Source organism: Hemicordylus capensis, chromosome 1, assembly GCF_027244095.1.
Source record: "Hemicordylus capensis ecotype Gifberg chromosome 1, rHemCap1.1.pri, whole genome shotgun sequence".
NCBI classification, from domain to species: domain Eukaryota; kingdom Metazoa; phylum Chordata; class Lepidosauria; order Squamata; family Cordylidae; genus Hemicordylus; species Hemicordylus capensis.
This window is the reverse complement of record NC_069657.1, coordinates 235,491,222-235,510,239: the sequence shown is the minus strand read 5'-3', so window position 1 is coordinate 235,510,239 and position 19,018 is coordinate 235,491,222. Positions and strand designations below refer to the sequence as shown.

The 19,018-nt window shown below is 44.2% G+C and overlaps 1 protein-coding gene across 8 annotated transcripts in view; it reads right to left on the bottom strand.

Annotated features, from left to right (window-relative positions):
* Positions 1 to 19,018, bottom strand: part of IKZF2 (IKAROS family zinc finger 2) — a 168,206-nt gene that overhangs the window by 50,256 nt on the left and 98,932 nt on the right. For all 8 annotated transcript variants that reach the window (XM_053286673.1, XM_053286678.1, XM_053286677.1 and 5 more), the window contains one exon: positions 16,178 to 16,345. In XM_053286673.1, the coding sequence (XP_053142648.1) occupies positions 16,178 to 16,345 (168 nt within the window). The remainder of the gene's footprint in view (positions 1 to 16,177; positions 16,346 to 19,018) is intronic.

Genomic DNA, 19,018 nt, shown 5'->3' with positions numbered 1-19,018 from the left:
TAATACTGGAGCATATGTAGAATTATTCAAGTCTGGTAGAGCCTAAATCATTTGGGGTTTTGGCAAAATGAAAGAAAAAGGTTTTTTACAGTTGCTAATTTTAATAATTTGTTCTAATAAGTGTTTTATACTACTGTTTTTATTTCTGTTTTATGCTACTGTTTTTAATTGTTTCATGTATTTTAATCTGTGCTAATTTTTAAACATTATTTTAAATTTTGTACACCACCTAGAGATGTACATATTAGGTGGTATAAACATATGATAGATAGATAGATAAAATCAAGCAAAATGAAATTTAGCATAGGAATACAGGAGGAACAGGAATAGAAACTGCTTCAGCCTTTGGGAGTTCAGTGGAATAGACTGAGATTATAGACTCAGTGGCACACTTTACCTTTATAGCTGTCTTGCAAACCACAGAAAGGAACAATTGGCCAGCAGGATGGATTCAAGGGGCATAAGAATATACCTGCTAGAGTGTGACTAGCAAAAATCTGCCTATTATTTACAAGTTATTTTGATTTTTCCATAGGCCCTAAACTGTATGGTGCCTGAAGACTATAATAGAAAGTATATTTCTCAAAATAGACATTAGATCAAATAGGTTACAATATCACAGATAAGGTTCAATATCAAATAGAGGCTAACTTTCACTTTCTTGAAGATTTAGTGGCATCCAGACGAAGTGAGTCATGGTTAAATTTCATTGGCTGACTTCCGAACTAACACCATGCTGGTGCAGCAGTGCTGAGTTCTACACTAACGCTGTGCTGTTGCACAAGCAGGGGAAGGGGCAATTTTGCTGATAACTCCTTTCCTCTAAAGTCCACTGACATCACAAAAATATGTCCTTGAGGGTCACATAACCCCCAGGGCCATATTTTTGTGATGCGCAGTGGGCTTCAAAGGAAAGGGAAGATTGTCAAAATTGCTCCTTCCCCTGCTTCTGCAACAGTGCAGCATTAGCGAGGAACTCGGCACTTCAGCACCAGCACAGTGCGAGTCTGGATGTCAGTTACTGAAATTAAGTTAGTCATGACTAAGTTGTTTCACTGATTTCAGGGATGCATAGTCATGACTAACTAATCAGGATGCTTTCCAGTGTATTTCTCTTCTGTATTTATCAATGGGCTGTAATTATGCTTTATATCAGCATTCCCATTCTATAACAGGACATTCAGAGGAAATAGTAAACTAACGTTAGCTTTTTTTATTAAGTCCCATAGGAGCTTTGTATTTCATGAAATGCATAGTTTCATAAAGTACACTGTATATGCCCACAAGCTCTACATAACATCTTATTTTGATAATCTATTCCTAGCATCTACAAGAACCAGGAACGATGCTTGGCAAGAAGAAACAAGTTTGTGGACAAGCTGGTTTTTCTGACTCACCTACACGGATCAATTGGAAAAAATAAAAAAGGTAGAGGGCGGAGATTACAGACAAGGGAGAAATCGCAGGATAAAGAGTGAGTAATGGAGCTGGCATAGAGCCTGGCTACAGTGCCGCAGAGTTCCGAGCATGCCAGTCCCACAGGCTCAGCTCTCTGGGAGGAAGGAGGGAAGAGGAGGAAGTACAAGACAGACTGAGAAGAAATGTATGCAGCTTATTTAGTTAACTCTGAAAGAAAGTGGGAATAATATTTTAAGTCAGAGGTTCAATTAATCATATAACAATCCCTATGATGGGTGAAGCCAGAATTTCAAATGCAGTTTCCTGCTTCCCAGTTCAGCCCAGGTCTGGATTTTATAGGTACTTTATAACATCAGACGATCCTAGTGGGATGCTTCACTTTCATATTATTTACTCCACCATTAACCTTAAGGCTGACTCCAAGCATTAGGATGGATGTTTTCACTCCTTGTATCATAAGAACAGCCCTGCTGGATCATGTCCAAGGCCCATCTAGTCCAGGATCCTGTTTCACACAGTGGCCCACCAGATGCCTCTGGGAAGCCAACAAGCAAGAGCTGAGGGCATTCCCTTTCTCCTGCTGTTACACCCCTGCAACTGGTATTAAAGCAGGCCTGCTCAACTTAGGCCCCCCCAGCTGTTTTTGGACTACAACTCCCATAATTCCAAGCCACAATGGCCAATAGCCAGGGATTACAGGAGCTGTAGGCCAACATCTGCAGGAGGGCTCAAGTTGAGCAGCCCTGTATTAAAGGTATATTGCCTCTGAAGCTGGAAGTGGCCTATAGCTCTCCAACTAGTAGCCACTGACAGACCTGCCCTCCGTGAATTTATCTAAACCCCTCTTAAAGCCATCCAGGTTGTTGGCTGTCACCACATCTTGTGGCAGAGAATTCCACAAGTTGATTATGCGTTGTGTGAAAAAGTAATTCCTTTTGTCTGTCCTAAATTTCTTGGCAATCAGTTTTATGGGATGACCCCTGGTTCTAGTACTATGTGAGAGAGGGAGAAAATGTCTCGCAATCAACTTTCTCCACACCATGCATGATCTAGACCTCTATAATGTCTCCCTTCAGTTGTCTTTTTTCTAAACCAAAAGGCCCCAGGTGCTGTATCCTTGCCTCATAAGGAAGGTGCTCTATCTAGGCCTTGATTATCTTGGTTGTCCTCTTCTGCACCTTTTCCAGTTCAACAATGTCCTTCTTAAGATATGGTGACCAGAACTGAACTCCAAATGTGGCCACACAATAGTTTTGTATAAGGGCATGCTAATATTAGGACATTATAATATTGTATAAGGGCATTATAATATTTAGTTTCAAACCCCTTTCTAATGATTCCAATCGTGGAATCATCCTTTTTCACAGCCGCCACACTGAGCCAACACTTTCAACGAGCTGTCCACCACGATCCCAAGACCCTCCTCCTGGTCAGCCAACAACAACTCAGACCCCATAAGCATATATGTGAAGTTGGGGTTTTCTGCCCCAATATGTATCACTTTACACTTGCTAACATTGCACTGCATCTGACATTTTGTTGCCCACTCTGGAGAGATACTTTTGGAGCAACTTGCAATGTCTTTTGGATTTCACTACCCTAAATAGTTTGGTGTCAACTGCAAATTTGGCCACCTCACTGTGGCCACCTCCAACTTCTAGATCATTTATGAATAAACTAGCTGGCCCGGGTGCAAAGGATCTGCACCTCTAATTCTACCTCGTTCTCAGCCCTCCCACCTCTTCTTCACTCTTCCCCCCTCTAAACTAGAGGCTCTAATGTTTTTTCTCTCTGGCTGGCCACCTGGCCAGATGCTTTTTCTGGCTGGCTGGCACTTTCTCTCTCCCCCTCACCCACCCGTTCACTGGCCTGTCTGTTGGCTTTATGCTCCCTGCTGCCATCACTTTCCTCTTCCCCTCCCCCTGCCCATGAACTCTTGCGAGAGCTGCCACGCATGGGATTAGTGATGGGTATGTCTATGTAAATTATATATATAGATTAATTAGCACCGTCCCAGTACAGAACCCTGGAGAACCCCACTTCTTACTTCCCTCCACTGTGAAAACTCTCCATTTATACCTATCCTGTTTCCTGTCCTTCAACCAGTTACCAATCCACACATGAACCTGTCCTCTTATCCCATGATAGCTAAGTTTCTCAAGAGTCTTTGATGAGGAATTTTGTTGAAAGCTTTTTGGAAATCCAGTTATACTATGTCAACTGGATTACCTTTATCCACACACCTGTTGACACTTTCAAAGAACCCCAAAAGATTGGTGAAGCAAGATTTACCTTTGCAGAAGCCATGCTGGTTCTCCTTCAGCACGGCCTGCTCAATTTTTTAACAATTCTATCATTGAGAATGCTTTCCATCAATTTGCCTGGAACAGACATTAAGCTACCTGGCCTGTAATTTCCTGGATCACCCCTGGATCCCTTTTTGAAAATAGGTGTTACATTGGCTACTTCCCAGTCCTCTGGTACAGAGTCTGACTGTAGGGATAAGTTATATATTTTTGCAAGGAGCTCGGCAATTTCACACACGAGTTCTCTAAGGACTATCGGGGGGATGCTATCTGGTGCTGGCAACTTGTTAATTTTTAATTTTTCAGACAATTTAGAATGACATCTCTCATCACCTCTAACTGACTCAGTTCTTTAGCCTCCGTCCCTGAGAAGCTGAGTTCAGGCACAGGTATATGCTCAATATCCTCTGCCATGAAGACAGATGCAAATAACTTCTCTGCAATCTCCATATCCTCCTTAACAATCCCTTTCATTCCCTCATCATCTAAAGGACCAATTGCCTCCGCAGCAGGTTTCCTGCTTCTGATATATTTAAAGAAGTCTTTGTTATTTCCCTTGATGCTTGTAGCTAAATGTTCCTCAAATTCTTTTTGCCTCCCTTATTGTCTCCTTGCATTTCTTTTGCTAGAGTTTGTGTTCCTTTCTGTTCTCTTCATTTGGGCAGGCTTTCCAATTTCTGAAGGAACTGGGAAGTCTTCTTCCCTTTTATAGCTTCCTTGACTTTACTTGTTAGCCATGCTGGCATGCTAACTGGACTTCTAATATTGTAGTTTTAAACAAACTACATGCATTCTGGAGTGAAGTGACTCTCCTGATTTTCCCTTTCAGTTTTATTTTCACCAACATCCTCATTTTAACGACGCTTCCTCTTCTAAAGTTCAAAGTGTCTATGTTAGACTTCCTTGGTGATTCTCTCCTCGCATGTGTGCTGAATTTGATCACAGTGACTATAGTCACTGTTCCCTAAAGGTTCCATGACACTGACATCTTGCACCAGGACCTTGGCACCACTCAGGATTAAGTCCAAGGTCGCCTTCTCTCTTGTTGATTCCATGAGCAACTGTTCTACAAAACAGTCATTCAGAATATCTTGAAATCTGGCCTCTTTGTCATTACTTGAATGTGAATTTAACCAGTCTATGTGTGGGTAACTGAAGTCACCCATGTCTCTCTTTGACGCCTCCCTGATTTTCCTTCTGCAACTCCAAGTCACTGTCAGCATTTTGATCTGGAGGGTGATGGCACGTCCCTAGTATCACATTTCCCTTCAGGCCTTGTATTGTCACCCACAGAGTTTCAGTGGAGGATTCTGGTCTTCCTAGGTTTTCTATCTTGTTAGATTCTATCCCTTCTTTAACATATTAGTGCTACTCCACCCCCAATTCGCCCCTCCCTGTCCTTTCTATAGAGTTTATATCCAGGAATAACAGTGTCCCACTGGTTCTCACTGTTCTACCATGTTTCCGTTATGCCTACTATATCTATGTTTTCATTATCTTTGTGGCATCCTTATCAATTTTTTTCCCTGTTGTCAAACTCAGTTGTTCTTTTGGCTGTTAAAGATATCTGGTAGAAGAGTTTCACAGATCAATAGTTTGCTGTGTTGAAAACCAGTTTTTACTGTTTTAAATTTCCTGAGTACTCAGTTCATTGCATGGAACAAGTTTCATTCCTATCAAATGACAGGTGGCCTTCACTGAACCTAAACTTTCCAGAGATGTTGCTTTCTTCACACCACAGCACAGGCCCGTCTCTAGTAGTTAAAGGGCTCTTTAATAGCTTAAGAATACAATGCTTTAAAAGGGCAAACAGGTGAACAAAAAGAGATGCATTCAAAGAGTAGTTGGATATACAATTCGGATCTCCTCCAGAAACATTTGATGCCATTTATTTTAAAGTGACAGTTTCAGAAATCAGTTCCATCAAGTAATATATAACATACTCAACTACTGTTCTGTAATCAACATCACTATAAAAAGAGAGTTCTGATGTATAATACAGGGAAGTGTTAAAAAAACCCACAACTTGTACAGAGCAATATGGATATTTATCTTTAATCTTCATTTCCAAAGACAGCTGCCAGTAAATGCGTAAGAAGGATCAACTCAAACAAACATGCTCCTGTAACCCTATATGTCTTAGTTCGGTTCTCCACATTTCTGTTAGAACACTGTCCTTTCATACAAATGCAATGTGGATAATGCATATTGCAAACAAATAATATGCATTTCTCCTATACTAAGGAGTAATATAGCCACCTTAAGTGGCGCAGTGAGGAAATGCTTGACTAACAAGCAGAAGGTTGCCGGTTCAAATCCCCGCTGGTACTATATCGGGCAGCAGCAACATAGGAAGATGCTGAAAAGGTATCATCTCACACTGCGCAGGAGGAGGCAATGATAAACCCCTCCTGTATTCTACCAAAGAAAACCACAGGGCTCTGTGGGCTCCAGGAGTCGAAATCGACTCGATGGCACACTTTACCTTTAAGGAGTAATACATTGTTTTGGTGATTTCATGGGGGAGGGCAGCCAGAGAGGATGTATGTTAGGTAGGCAAAAGGAATCAATACTTTGGATTTGGTATTGTTGCCAGTGTGGCTGTCTGAATCACTGTAAATGAATGATTAGGAATTTATACAAAAGAACCTTAATAGTCCTTAATGACTGGGAGATGTTTTCCCTAATGATCTGAAATTCAGCTTGCAGTGGTGAAACCTCTCAGAGTTTGAGGGAGGGGCAGAGAACCAGTCTGGCCCAAAATGAGGAGTTTGAATTTGGCAGAGCTGTATAGAACTTTACTGTTTTAATCTCCTGAGTATTCAGTCCATCACATGGAACAAGTTTCAATTCCTAGCAAATCATAACTGGTCCATCCAGGGGAGTAGCTAAGGGAGAGGAGGCCTGTCATTGCCCCTCTCTCCAGCAGCCCCTCAGAGTGAGGGAGATGATGAAGAAAATAGGGAGAGGTGGAGCTGGGGAGCCCAAGTTCTTTGAACCCGTTTGCTCAATTATATCTACACCCCTGGGCCCATCATCGTTTTAGCTGGAGCTAGCTGAAATTGGGGTGCTCTCTTGGAGTTGGCTGGAGCAGCTGCTCCCTTTGGGAACCTGATGTAGCATTTGTTAGGTGTGCCAGCTGCAGTCTATTTACCGCCATTTATGTTCTGCTTGTATATTTGTAAATAAAGCAACTATTACAAAGATACCATCAGTCTTTCTCCTGCAAAGCCAATTGCTTGAGGAATTGGGGAGTTTGTAAGCATGTTATGGAGATGTGAAGAGGTGTATGTGGAAATGAGTATTGAGGTTTTTCAAAGACTACAAGATTAGATGCGAGAACAAGTTTCTCAGGTGCTTCCGCAGGACTGAAGGCCCATTCTTTCATACCTCTACTAGAAGATAAAAGGGACAGCTAAAGGAGTTTCTCTAATATCTATTTTTCCCACACTGTTAACTAAGACGTTCAGAACCCATCAACCTCCAGGCCACACTGAAAAAGCCTTTCTCTCCAACAGAAAGGACCCACTATGCCTACAGGCTGGTATGTGAGCCTCTCTCTAGCTGCAGGATAACATATTTACCATTAATTAATGTCAAGAGTGCCTGAAGTTCATCTCTCCCGCCCTCTCTCACCCGCCTCTCTCTCTCTCTGAAGCACTAAAACATGCTCCTTTAGCCCAGATGTCTTAACATTTTCTTAATGAAAGCCACTTCAATCTTGTCAAAATCGCCTCTTCTGTCTTTAAAAGAATAGTAATGTCTAGGGGTGTGCATGGACCAATTTTTTCTGGCTTGGTTGAAATTTGGACCAAATTTGAACTGAACCACTGGTCCATGAACCAGTTTGGTTGCACTGAGTGGCTGGTCCGGTCCATTCAATTGAATCAACTCAAACCGATTCAACGGTCTGAGGGGCTATGCTTGTAAAGGGGAATCCCGTGAGGATTCCCTTTTCCAAGCAAAGGAGAATCCTGCCTTTAAAAGGGGTGGCCAGCACATCTCAAGCTTCTAAGGGTGGCCAGTGCATCCGCGGAGGCCAGAACCATGCCGCCGGAGGATCGGCAAGTACCTATTTTTAAAGGTGCTGTATCCCCGCTGACCTTAGAAGCATTTAAAGGGCAGGATTTCCCTTTGCTTGTAAAGGGGAATCCTCACCGGATTCCAATTTACAAGCACAGCCCCTCAAAACCATCAAACTGGGTTAAACCGATCCACAATGGACTGGGCTTGGTCCAGTTCGATTGTGGACTGAACGGCCTCTCCTGGAGGCCAGTTTGGTGTGCGATTGAACCACTGAGCCAGCCTGATTCTTTGCGGACTGGTTTGTGTACATCTCTAGGAATGCCTTACGAAATTACTATTTGAATAAATATTGTTGTGTGCTTTGTATATCATTTTGTCCTAGTACTGTAAAAAGCCATATGGGAACATGCACCTAGATGTTTTAAGGATCATCAGTAGAAACCAAAGGAGACTTAAATCATATTAGGTTTAGTAGCTGTTGTCAGGAATATAGTCTTAGCATCAGGTCATGTCTAGGGATATGCTTCATTCTGGGAGTGCTAAACCAGTTCTGTGGACCGATGTTTGAGATGGTTCAGAGGGCAGTGGGGGTTCTGCCTACCTGCCAGCCCCCTCCTCATTGCTTTCCTCCTGCCCCATTGCTCCCCACCCCGCACATGCATTGGCCATTTCCAGGGCACCGTTGACCGGGGATTCAGGGAGGCATGCTTCAGCTTGACGCGCCTGTTTTTTACAAGAGCACCAGCGGGGGGAAAGTTATTGGGTGGGGGCTGGCAGGTAAGCAACGCCTCCCCTGCCCCTTAAAGGGTGTTCCATGCACATCCCTGGTTCCATGCACATCCATAGTCATATCAACAATAGGTACAATGACCAGATGCAGAGGAGGCAGGCTCCCTTATAAAGATATACAATACCAAAAACAAATAGAACATTAGGTAGTGATAGACTGGCCAGATGCATTTCAACCATGCTAATCTTCATCAGTGGTCCATTCGATAGATTAGTCGGAGTTTACAGACTTTCACACCTTTTCAATACTGATTAGCATAATTGCCACTCCTTGCTCTGCACACAGAAAATAGCTCTGAACATAGAAAATAGTTCATTAACACCCAACTGATTAGAGATTGCCATTTCCCCCATAGGATAGTTTTAATATTATTAGCACTAAGTATGTTAGGTACTGTATTCATGAGCAGGGCTGGGCATCAGGACCAGCATTGCTCCAGTGAAAGGAACAATTCCTCATATGTGATGAGGATGGATGGATGCTGGCCGGGGCAGACTGCACTTGCTCAAGAGAGTGCCAAGCCATGGGACACCCCCTCACAACTCATGAGAAAAACCATCAGAGGGGAGAGGAGAGAATTGCTGAGCAAAATCTCTAATAATGTGTGATGACAAAATATCTCCTTTTCCCATGGACAGCCCTCTCTTAAGAGTGTCAAGCCATTGGGGCTCTATATCAAGCCAGGCTGCTGTATGGAGGAAAGCTGTAGGAACAGGTACCCCCCCCCCCCCAGCAACTGCTTTCCCTGTCTTGGTGACTGCCACCAAGTAGCTGTCAAATCTTGCCCCCTGCCAGCCCATCTGCCCATGTAGACCATTGCTTGTGACCTGAAATGGCGACCCCACTCTCCTGGGGTCCCTGAAAATTGGGACTCCCCTCCCCTGCAATTCCCAATGTTGGCAGATCTGCATATGGGCTGGCATGGCATGGCATTTAAAGGGACTTAAATGCCCTTTCCATGCTGACAGTGGGTGGACCGCTCCGAAAATGCATGATTGTGCTCAGCACACCCCCTTCAACATTGTGGCCAATCGTGGCCGCTCACAGTCTGGCCATGGAGCTTGCTGAGAATGGCCTTGGCAACCGAGCAGCAGGGAGGGCCTCCACGCTCCTGGAACCAGAAGTTGGACAGACGGCTGTGGTGCGATTTACAGTATGACACTGAAACCATGGGTTCACCAACCTCAAGTTTTGTGTTATGTCTGAATTCGGCCATCATACTGTTAAAGAGTGTACAGAATCACTAGAAGGCACAGTAGAAATGAGATCAGTTGGAGTAGTGCAAATAATTTGTTGGTAATACATTTTAACTTTTTAAATATATTTATATATATATTCTGTCCTCACAAAGGCTGCAGTGAATACAGTTTACTATAGGAAGTATTACTTTTCTATTTTGTTTGTTCAGAGCAAGGAGTGACAATATATGCAAATCAATACTGAAAATATGTACAAGTCTGTAAACTCCCAACTAATTCATCGAATGGACCACTGATAAAGACCAGCTTGTGTCTGGCCAATCTACCACTACCTAATGTTATATTTGTATTTTGCTTCTGAACTATCTTCTTTTTGTCACAAGCAGTCTTCAGGTCTCAGAGACACATTATGCAGATCATTTATTGAATGCTTCGTTTTCATGTCCTTAAAAAAAAAAAATCTAGTTTTTCGCCTTGGTTGTTTCTGGTTAGATTTTACTCTGTTTTAGTGATTTTTAGATGTCTTACTAAATTACTATTTGAATAAATATAATTGTATATTGTGGGTTTAAGTGCTTTCCCCATTGTATTGGACCAGGCTCACTTTGTTGTTGTTTCTGGTTCTCTATAGTACTATCCAAAGACAGACAAAAACAATCTCAAAAACAGTGGCAGGGAGAAGGTAAATCTGAATCAGAGGTGCTCTTACCCCTGGAACTTGGGGCACTGGCCAGTGGCCCCCTGCCCGCCCCACCGCGCCAATCTTCTAGACTCAGAGTGTAGCAAGGCTCCCTACCCCCAGCCCTCAAGAAAGGTGGAGAGTGCACCACTCCTCTCATGTCCTTGCCCCTCCCCTTCCTCACACCATGGCAGAGCGCAAGGCACGTGGCTAGGTGGAGGAGCCATGTGACTAGAGCGCGAGGTGGTTTGAGGTGGCCATTGCCAATCTGGTGGCAGTGGTGCGTTGTTGCGCGGGGCTTTACTGGTGGCGAGAGTCGCAGCCCAAGCAAGTTGTAGGAGCCTTGTTTGCATTGTGTTCTTCTCTGGGGAAATGGGTTGGCTTTTAAAAAATAGGGTGGGGGGAGAAGGAGCCCCTTTATCATTTGCTTTTGTGTATGTTGGGGGTTGGAGAAATGTGTGGGCAATATATTGTGTGAAGGGAGTGTGGAGAGTGACAGAGTCTTATTTGGAGAGGCAGTTTGGAAAGGGGAGCGGAGATGAAGTGCTCTTGGATGGCGAGGAAATTGTGGGGCCAATTTATAGGCATTGAATGGAGAAACGATGTGTGGGGGCAGGGTGTTTTGAAGCCATGGGCCGAGAATAAGACAGCATTTCAGAACAAAGTTTGTCCAAAGAGAAGCTGGACGAGCCGCAGCCAAAGCCAGCTGGGAACAAGCAAGTGAGCTGTTTCCATGTTTATTTGAGAGTGGCCCTGTGGTTTATTTGAGAGTGGCCCTCTTGAAAGAGTGGCCTCTTTCAATAGCTTCCAGGCCTCAGGAGAAAACTCTTCCCGCCCCCCACATCCCCCACCCCACAGAGGTCTCGGCAATAGGGGAGGGGAGGGGAAAGGGTCACCAGGGGGCGTTTGCACATGCCATTGAAAGAAACATATCTCGGGTGAAGTTTTAGATGAAAGGGTATGCACAAATCAATGGCCCCTTGTTCTTCTTGTCGGGGCAAGAGAAGAAGTAGCTTCCCGTTGCTGTTGAGTCAGTGGCCTTGGCTTTGGTGAATGGACTGAAGAATAAAGTAGGTTGCCCCCTTTTTTGCCTTCTTTCTCCCTCCCCACGACTTCTGCCGGCACGTGGAGGCCCTTCAGAGGCATTTGGGCTCCCACAGGTCCCTCAGACCTAGTCATGGTGGGGCCTTACAGCAGCAGGGGTGGGTGGGTGCCAAAATAACCTAGATGCACCACTGATCAGAATCTGGGTAATTTTTAGACCTGATTCTGATTCCCAATAGTTTAATTACTGCAAGTAAAAAAAGATATATACAGTATCTTCCGTGGCTGATCTTGTGCTAATTATTTATTGATCAGCCTCAGTGTTCCTCACCTATAAACTGGGCATATTGATTGGTTGCTTTTGATCAGGGGCAACCTCAGGCTTTTCTTTGCGAATCCCTGATCTGCCATTACTCAGATACTGATTTGTACTTGCATATGCATGTCATTCCTGTGTATGGCTCGTGGGATGCAATAGGCTCTGCCCCAAGCCATTGTTTTACACCTGGCTTCACCCCCTCAAGCCACTATTTTGCACCTGGTTCTGGTTGGTGGACCTTGAGGTTCTAGTAAAAAGCAAAGTAGATTCTGCAGGCCAGAAGTTTGCCTCCCCCTGCACTAGGATAGCCTTGAGGAAGGCTGCTTTTCTTGTTGCTTTTCCGTTTTCCCTCCATCTATTTGCATTTTTGTTTCCCCTTTAATTTCTGCCCTCATTTATGCCATCCCAAGCAATTGCCTGTTTATCCTTTCCATGCCCACCTCACACTATGGAAACCAAAGGTTTTCATTTAGATACAAAGATACAAATCTCTTCCTCCATTACTCACAGAGCAGGGATTTTGTATGCCTATGTCTGAAGTCAACACTGCACAGTTATGTAAAATATGTGTGTAAATGACATGTCTTGGGTAATCCACTGTGCAATCAGGCTGTATTAGCCACCACCAGTAAGGAAGGAGGGGCACAGGGCGGAGAAAGGCCACACTTTGATCAAATAGAGAAATGGGAAAATGGCCAGCTAGCTGCAATCAAGTTAAAAGCAGTTCCCTAAGATGGGAAGGCCACAGGACAAAACTTCACTGTCTTGAGTGTACAATAAAAGCTAGGCGTGCAGGCAGTGTCAATCAAGGTCCTGAACCTGTCGTGAACCAAAACCTGGTTTTCAGTTGGCTTTCCCCTCAAGAAGCTAAATTTATCAATATCACAGTCTCATTTATTGCATGAAGCCATAACAGATTATTGGTAGCATGACATGGCACCAAATGAGTTTATTTCAGACACAAGTAAATTGGGGAAATACATCCAAGTTAAAAAAAAAACACAACTCATTGGATTTAAGCCAATTTACTCCTACTGGGCCCTGAAAACTGAATCTGGCTTCACTGTCATTGTCAGCCCTATTCTAGAAACATTTATGAACAGGTATGTTTCGCTGAAATCCATGGAACCTGCTTCCAAGTAAGGTATTTAGAATCAAGAGGAAGATGAAAGGGAGAAAGTTTTAAAATCTATTTTACTGGATGGTTCCAGAAGTTACATCCTTCCTCTTCCCGTGTCCTTCTTCGTTGCATAAACTGCTTTGTAATTTGTGTTATTCAGAACCCAAATACTTTACTATCTACATTTTCCATGGCCATCCTAGTTACTTTATCCTAGACCAAGGATTCTCAACGTTGGGCCCCCAGACGTTATTGGACTTCAACTCCCATAATCCTCAACCAAAGGCCACTGGGGCTGGGGATTATGGGAGTATGGGAGTCCAATAACATCTGGGGGCCCAACACTGAGAATCCCTGTCCTAGACAACGAAGAAAGAAAATATTGCACTGAAGCTCTGAACCTCCAGAAATCATTTCTGCTGTGAGTAACTTCATTTGTATATGCAAATATACAACTTGTATATGCAAATATCAATTATTTTGACCTAGCTCTTCTTTATGTTGAGGCTAACATCAGTCACCATGAATGTTGTAGAACTCCCAGCTTCCATGATCATAGTAAGTGCCAGTGAAATAGTGACTCATGTTATGGTTATTGATATTAGCATTTTTATATGCTCAATTTATCAGGAAATAACAGATTACACTATGGCATGATGCCAGTCTTGCATCTCTCTTGTTCTCTCTCTTTTAGTTTCCCTGTGAGTCTCTCTTCCTCTCTCTCTCAGTAGAATCCCCTATGAGCTCACGACAACACATACTGGGGTAGGAGGGGGTTAACTCAGGAAACTGCAGCCATCTGGTGAGCTCAGATTCTCAACCCATGTTAAAAGTTAGGTATGACAAGAAGAGAGCTGCCCTCCCCCCCCCCTTTTTTTTTGATCACCTGCACTACCGTCATGGTTTTTACTGTTCCCAGGGAGCCAGGCTGAGCGTAGAGTCCTGTGGCTTCCATGGCCAGACAAAGTGAAGCTGCTGCACTATTGAGGGCTGCCTCTCTGCTGCTTCTGCAATGCATTGTGGGATAGCTGGAGGTCCCATCTCCCGACTTCAGCTCCAAAGTATGCTGCTGTGGCATTTGTATGGATATCCAAGCTGCACAGCCAAAAGGAGGCTCGGATTGTCTGGGAGCAGGAAGGTAGGATCCTGCCTTCCCTCCAGCCCACCCACATTTGGTAATGAGAACAGTCTCAATGTCTCTTAACAGTTAAGGCACAGTTAATCTTTACGTGATCCAGAGTATGCACGTAATCTTAAGATCATAGGAAGCAAATAGCTAGATTAGTCCAAAGTTCACTTTCTCCAGCATTCTTTGTAAGAATATGAGCAACCCAAAGGCACTAGGTAGTGTACTAGAAATTGGCCAGTAGTTCACTGGTGGACCTTCTGCCCATCCTAAAGACTATGTAACATTCAGAGGCTTGCTTCACGCATGGCAAAGGCTAACTGGGAGTAAACTGAAGCTAAAGATGTAATAGTAGGAATTAATTTTAAACTTCTGTAGTGTCTGTGTACAGTGATTATTGCCTATTGTAAAGTAGAAAATAGAACCTATTTTAACACCTACTCAGAATCTTAGATGTGAAATGTAGCATACCCAAAACAATGCTCATCTTCTGTTCAACATTTGATACAAGATAAAGTACATTCTCTGTGACAGTTTAGGTTGAAAGACCAAAATCAAAAGCTGAGAGAGGCCAACTGTTTTGTTGTCATGATGTTATCCACTAAGTACTCGGTACACACCTGCAGTCAAGTACAGTAGGTCTTTTGCTTAGAAGATTTATTTCTTCCTGCATAGCTTGATACCATTTTCCTATGATAGAAACACCAAGTTTTCTTATCTTAAAAACTGATATTTAGTATTTCTAGTGAGGGACTAATCTGTAAGACTAAAGTAGAATGCCCAACTTACACTCAGAGGGGCCCTTATTGACTATCTTATCAGAAGGAAACAGATCTTTGGGGTTTAACAGCTGGGGACTGGTTTATCACTTTCCACAGATAGTGGGAAATCTTTAAAAAAAAATCCTTCCCACTTTTTCAAACATAATGAAAACGGACAAATTCTTATCACAATTTGGTGGATCTATTATTATGCTTGCCCATTGCATGTATAGAAGTATCTGCTTAAGACTGTGGAAAAGCAGAAAATAGTTGTACATGCCAGTTTGATCAAAATGTGTTCACAACACAGACAAGCATACCAGAAATCATTTGGCATGAAAACATTATTATACTGAGATTGTAGAATAATACTTGCTGATATACAATATGGAAACAAAAAGTTGCTGAATAAATCTATGAGGCTCTTCTCACAAGCAGCCAAGATTGGCCTAGGGCAGCTAACCCAAGGCTTGGCTTTCTGTGGGAACGTTCTGAGGGTGCCTCGGTGGGAAACCGGGCTAAGAAGCCAGGCTCTTAAAGGAGGTTAAGGGAGCGAGCGCTCCCTTAACCACATTTACCTGACCATGTGTGAGCACCGGCTACTTTCAGCCAGCACTGATGGGAGGCCACCCGTCACTGGGGAGAGCCCCACAATGCACTGCGTACTCGCATGGCACATTGTGGAATTTCTGGGGGCTGGGACGATGCATCAGGGCAGTGGCGGACTATCTGAGTGTGTATTCCTTGTTACCTTGGTAGGGAAGGTGTGATTTCACTGCCTTCCCTGCCACCCGCCAGCTAACCCTCTCACACAATCATGAGAAAGGGCTCTATGTCACTTTATGATACTTTATGACACACTTCTATGACTGCTGAATTTTTCAGTATGACATTTAACCCCAAATTCTGCTTTAACTGGATTTCAGAGGCACAATTAGGGTTTTGTCAGGGGGAGATTCCTTCCTTCCTTCCTTCCTTCCTTCCTTCAAAATCTTTATGTCCTGTCTTTCCAGCACATCTAGGGGCTGTAAAATATAACCTTGCAGGCAGTTCAACAAGGGAAGAAGCCATGGGTCAGTGGCACAGCATGTCCTTTGCATGCAACAAGGTCGCAGGTCTGATCCTCGGCAACTCTGGTTTAAAAGGATTTCAGGCTCCAGGCCTGGGAAAGACCCCGAGCCCGAGCTTTTGAAGAGTTGTCGCTAAGCAAGTAGACTTTATGCTAGAAGGACCAATGGTATGGACTTCAGCATAAAGCAGCAGCATATGCACATATATTTTTTTAAACCAACTCTTTAATTGCACTGTTTAAATATTTTCATTTAGCAGTTTAAACTAAACACTTTGGTTTAACAGTAGCACAGACAGAAGAGACATTGAAGGCTCACCAGAATGTGTCCTGAGGTGTCCTGTAAGGGCATCCCTCCTCCGGCAAGCATAACTACAGAAGGGACATTTGAATGGTTTCTCCCCAGAGTGTAATTTGATGTGCCTCAGTAGATTCCCCTTCTGTGTGAAGGAAGCTCCACATTGGTTACAGTGAAAGGGACGCTCACCTACAGTGGAGAAGAAAACAGAAAATGACTGAGAAACGATGGCCAACAAAACCGCAGATTCATTCTCTTAATATTTGTAGTAAGTTACACTCATAAATATATCTAAGACCATTCAAATCTAGAAAGGCTGCAACCTTTTTTTGTTCAAAAGCAGAGTATTAAACTTAACAGTTCTTTTAGAACTGGAGTCATAAAGCTTTGGAGTAATAAAGAGCCTCTGCTGTCACAAGTCCTAGTTTTCAGTGCTCATAGTTTGGAAATCAAAAACCCCTACAGTTTTCTCAGGGCTGACAACCAAAGGCACATTTACTACAGGTTCTTAATACTGACAGCCAACAGTGGTGGTGAACATGTTTTGCATGCAGGAGGTCCCATCCCCAGTCCCTGCCAACTCCAGTTCCAAGCACCTTAAGCGGCAGAACATCTGTTTGCTATCTTGTATAGTTTCTGTCACTTGAGATGGGGTAGATGGAGCAATGATCTGACTCTTCACAAGATAGCTTCATATGACTTTGAGGATTTCTAGGACAAAAAGCTAGAAAAGCATCTCTTCCAAAGAAAGCAGATAAAAGTGTCAGAAAACATCTGACAAACCAGTACTAATCGTGGGCATCCTATGCAAATGGCTGGAGCTCTCCTGAGGACAAGCACTCATCTTGGGGCCCCACTTGTCATCCCCACCCCAGTCACATGCCTCCCTTTGCGCCAATGGTGTCCCCACGGCTGGTGATTGAAAAGTGGTTGGAGCCAAAGCAGTAGTTGCAGGGCAAATGCAACTTTGGGCCCGGGGTATTTGAGGGACTGCCTGCTCCCAAGGGTTGCTGCCCGCTTGATGAGGACATCTGAGGGGGCCCTGCTCCGGGTGCCGACAATGAGAGAGGCCCGGCTGTCGTGCACTTGGAAATGGAAATAGGAACAGATGGCAAAGCAAAGAGACAGGAAGCAAAGAGGTGGCAGAAGCAAGATACATAGATGGGGACCACACTTTCATCTGCTGCTAGGGACAGTAACCTCTGGAGCTGGACACAGTCTAGTCCCCCCTGCCACCAGGCATCAGTTTCCATCATTGTAGCCTCATCCCTTCCCTCCACAGTAATGAATACAGCAGTAATCCACTGCCTGGGAGCATGTTTGCAGTCACCACTGATGTTCCTGGGGTTGCCATTTTAAAAGGCAACCATATGTAATCAGAGCTTTAGCACTGCATAGGTTTCTGGATTTCAGAGAAATACAGTATCCTGAATAGTTGTTGCTTATCCAACACTGACATCCAAAATGGAACCTGTGGCTTACTGCTTTTTTTAAAAAAAAAAAGACAAGGCCAGAAGGCCTCAGAATGAGACAGGCAATGAGAGAGGCTAACTGAGCAAGGAGGGGTGATTTTCTTTTATTTAGTGGGAGAAGGCAACTATCCCTATCCTACCCCAGCACAGTGTCTCTGCAGTGAAAAGCCTTGTGTTTATTTTTAAATGGCGAGCCCTTCTAGGATAGAGAATCATCTTATTCTTTTTTTTCCTATGTGGACCAGTTTGAGAATTATTATTTTTGGTTGAAAAGTGGTAAAGGGCTAATAAATAAACAAACAAATAAGAGGAACTAGAGTGAATGGGAGGAAGCAATTCCATTTTTGCAGAGGTCCGTGAGGGTGGTTGAGTAGATATGATCAGCAGTATAGTGGGGCCAAAACGCACCAGCACACACTTCCAGACCCCGGGTCTCAGGCGGAACATGGGGGGGGGAAGTGGGGAGAGAGGGCAGCAGTGGCCGGTGAGGCCAGCGCAGGCTCCAGCTCCAGAGTGGGTGGCAAGGTGGCACACGACTCATTTTAAGAATGTCTCCTGCTCTTCACTGCCTGTCCTTGGGCACCTGTCGGCAGCCTCTGAGAAGTGGCTCAGAGCAGGTGATGTTCTTAAAAGGAATCCTGCGCTGCCCTAACAGCAGCAGCAGATCCCTCTGTACTGGCTCCAGGTCTCTGTTTGGAGGCTTCCCCAGGGTCCTACTGTCTGCCTTGTTCCACAGTCCCTCTGCTGGGTGACTGGCTGGCTGCACCACTGATCTGCCTCCTCCCTTGCCCCCTACCCACTGATCTACCCCCACATGACATCTGCACTACACCTCCTCACCTGGTTAGCTGGCTAAACCTACTCCTGCCACCCCGCTGATCTACCCCATAATATTTCTCCTCACAACAACCCTGTGAAGTAGGTTAGGCTGAGAGAGAAGTGACTAGCCCAAGGTAACCCAATGATTTCATGACTGAATACAGATTTGAACTCGGGTCTCTTCCCCCCTGTTCTAGTTCAACACTCTAACCACTACACTATGCTGCCTCTCAGTTGGGTGCACCTGAATTCAGAGAGCAGTGGGTCTGGAGAGGAAAACTGGTCTAATGGTGGCAAGCATGAATTGTACCCTGTTGTTAAGCAGAGGCTGCCTTGGTTTGCATTTGTACGGGAGACCACATGTGGACACCATATTCCCCTTAGGGGATGGTGGGGGCATAGCTCAGTGGAAGTGCATCTGACACACAGAAGATCCCAGGTTCAGTCCTGTTATCTCCAGGCAGAGCTGGGAATGACTCCTGCAGCAGAGAGCTGCTGCCAGCCAGAGCAGACAGTACTGCACTAGATGTATCCATGTTCTGACTTGCTTTCCAGCAGCTTCCTATGGAGA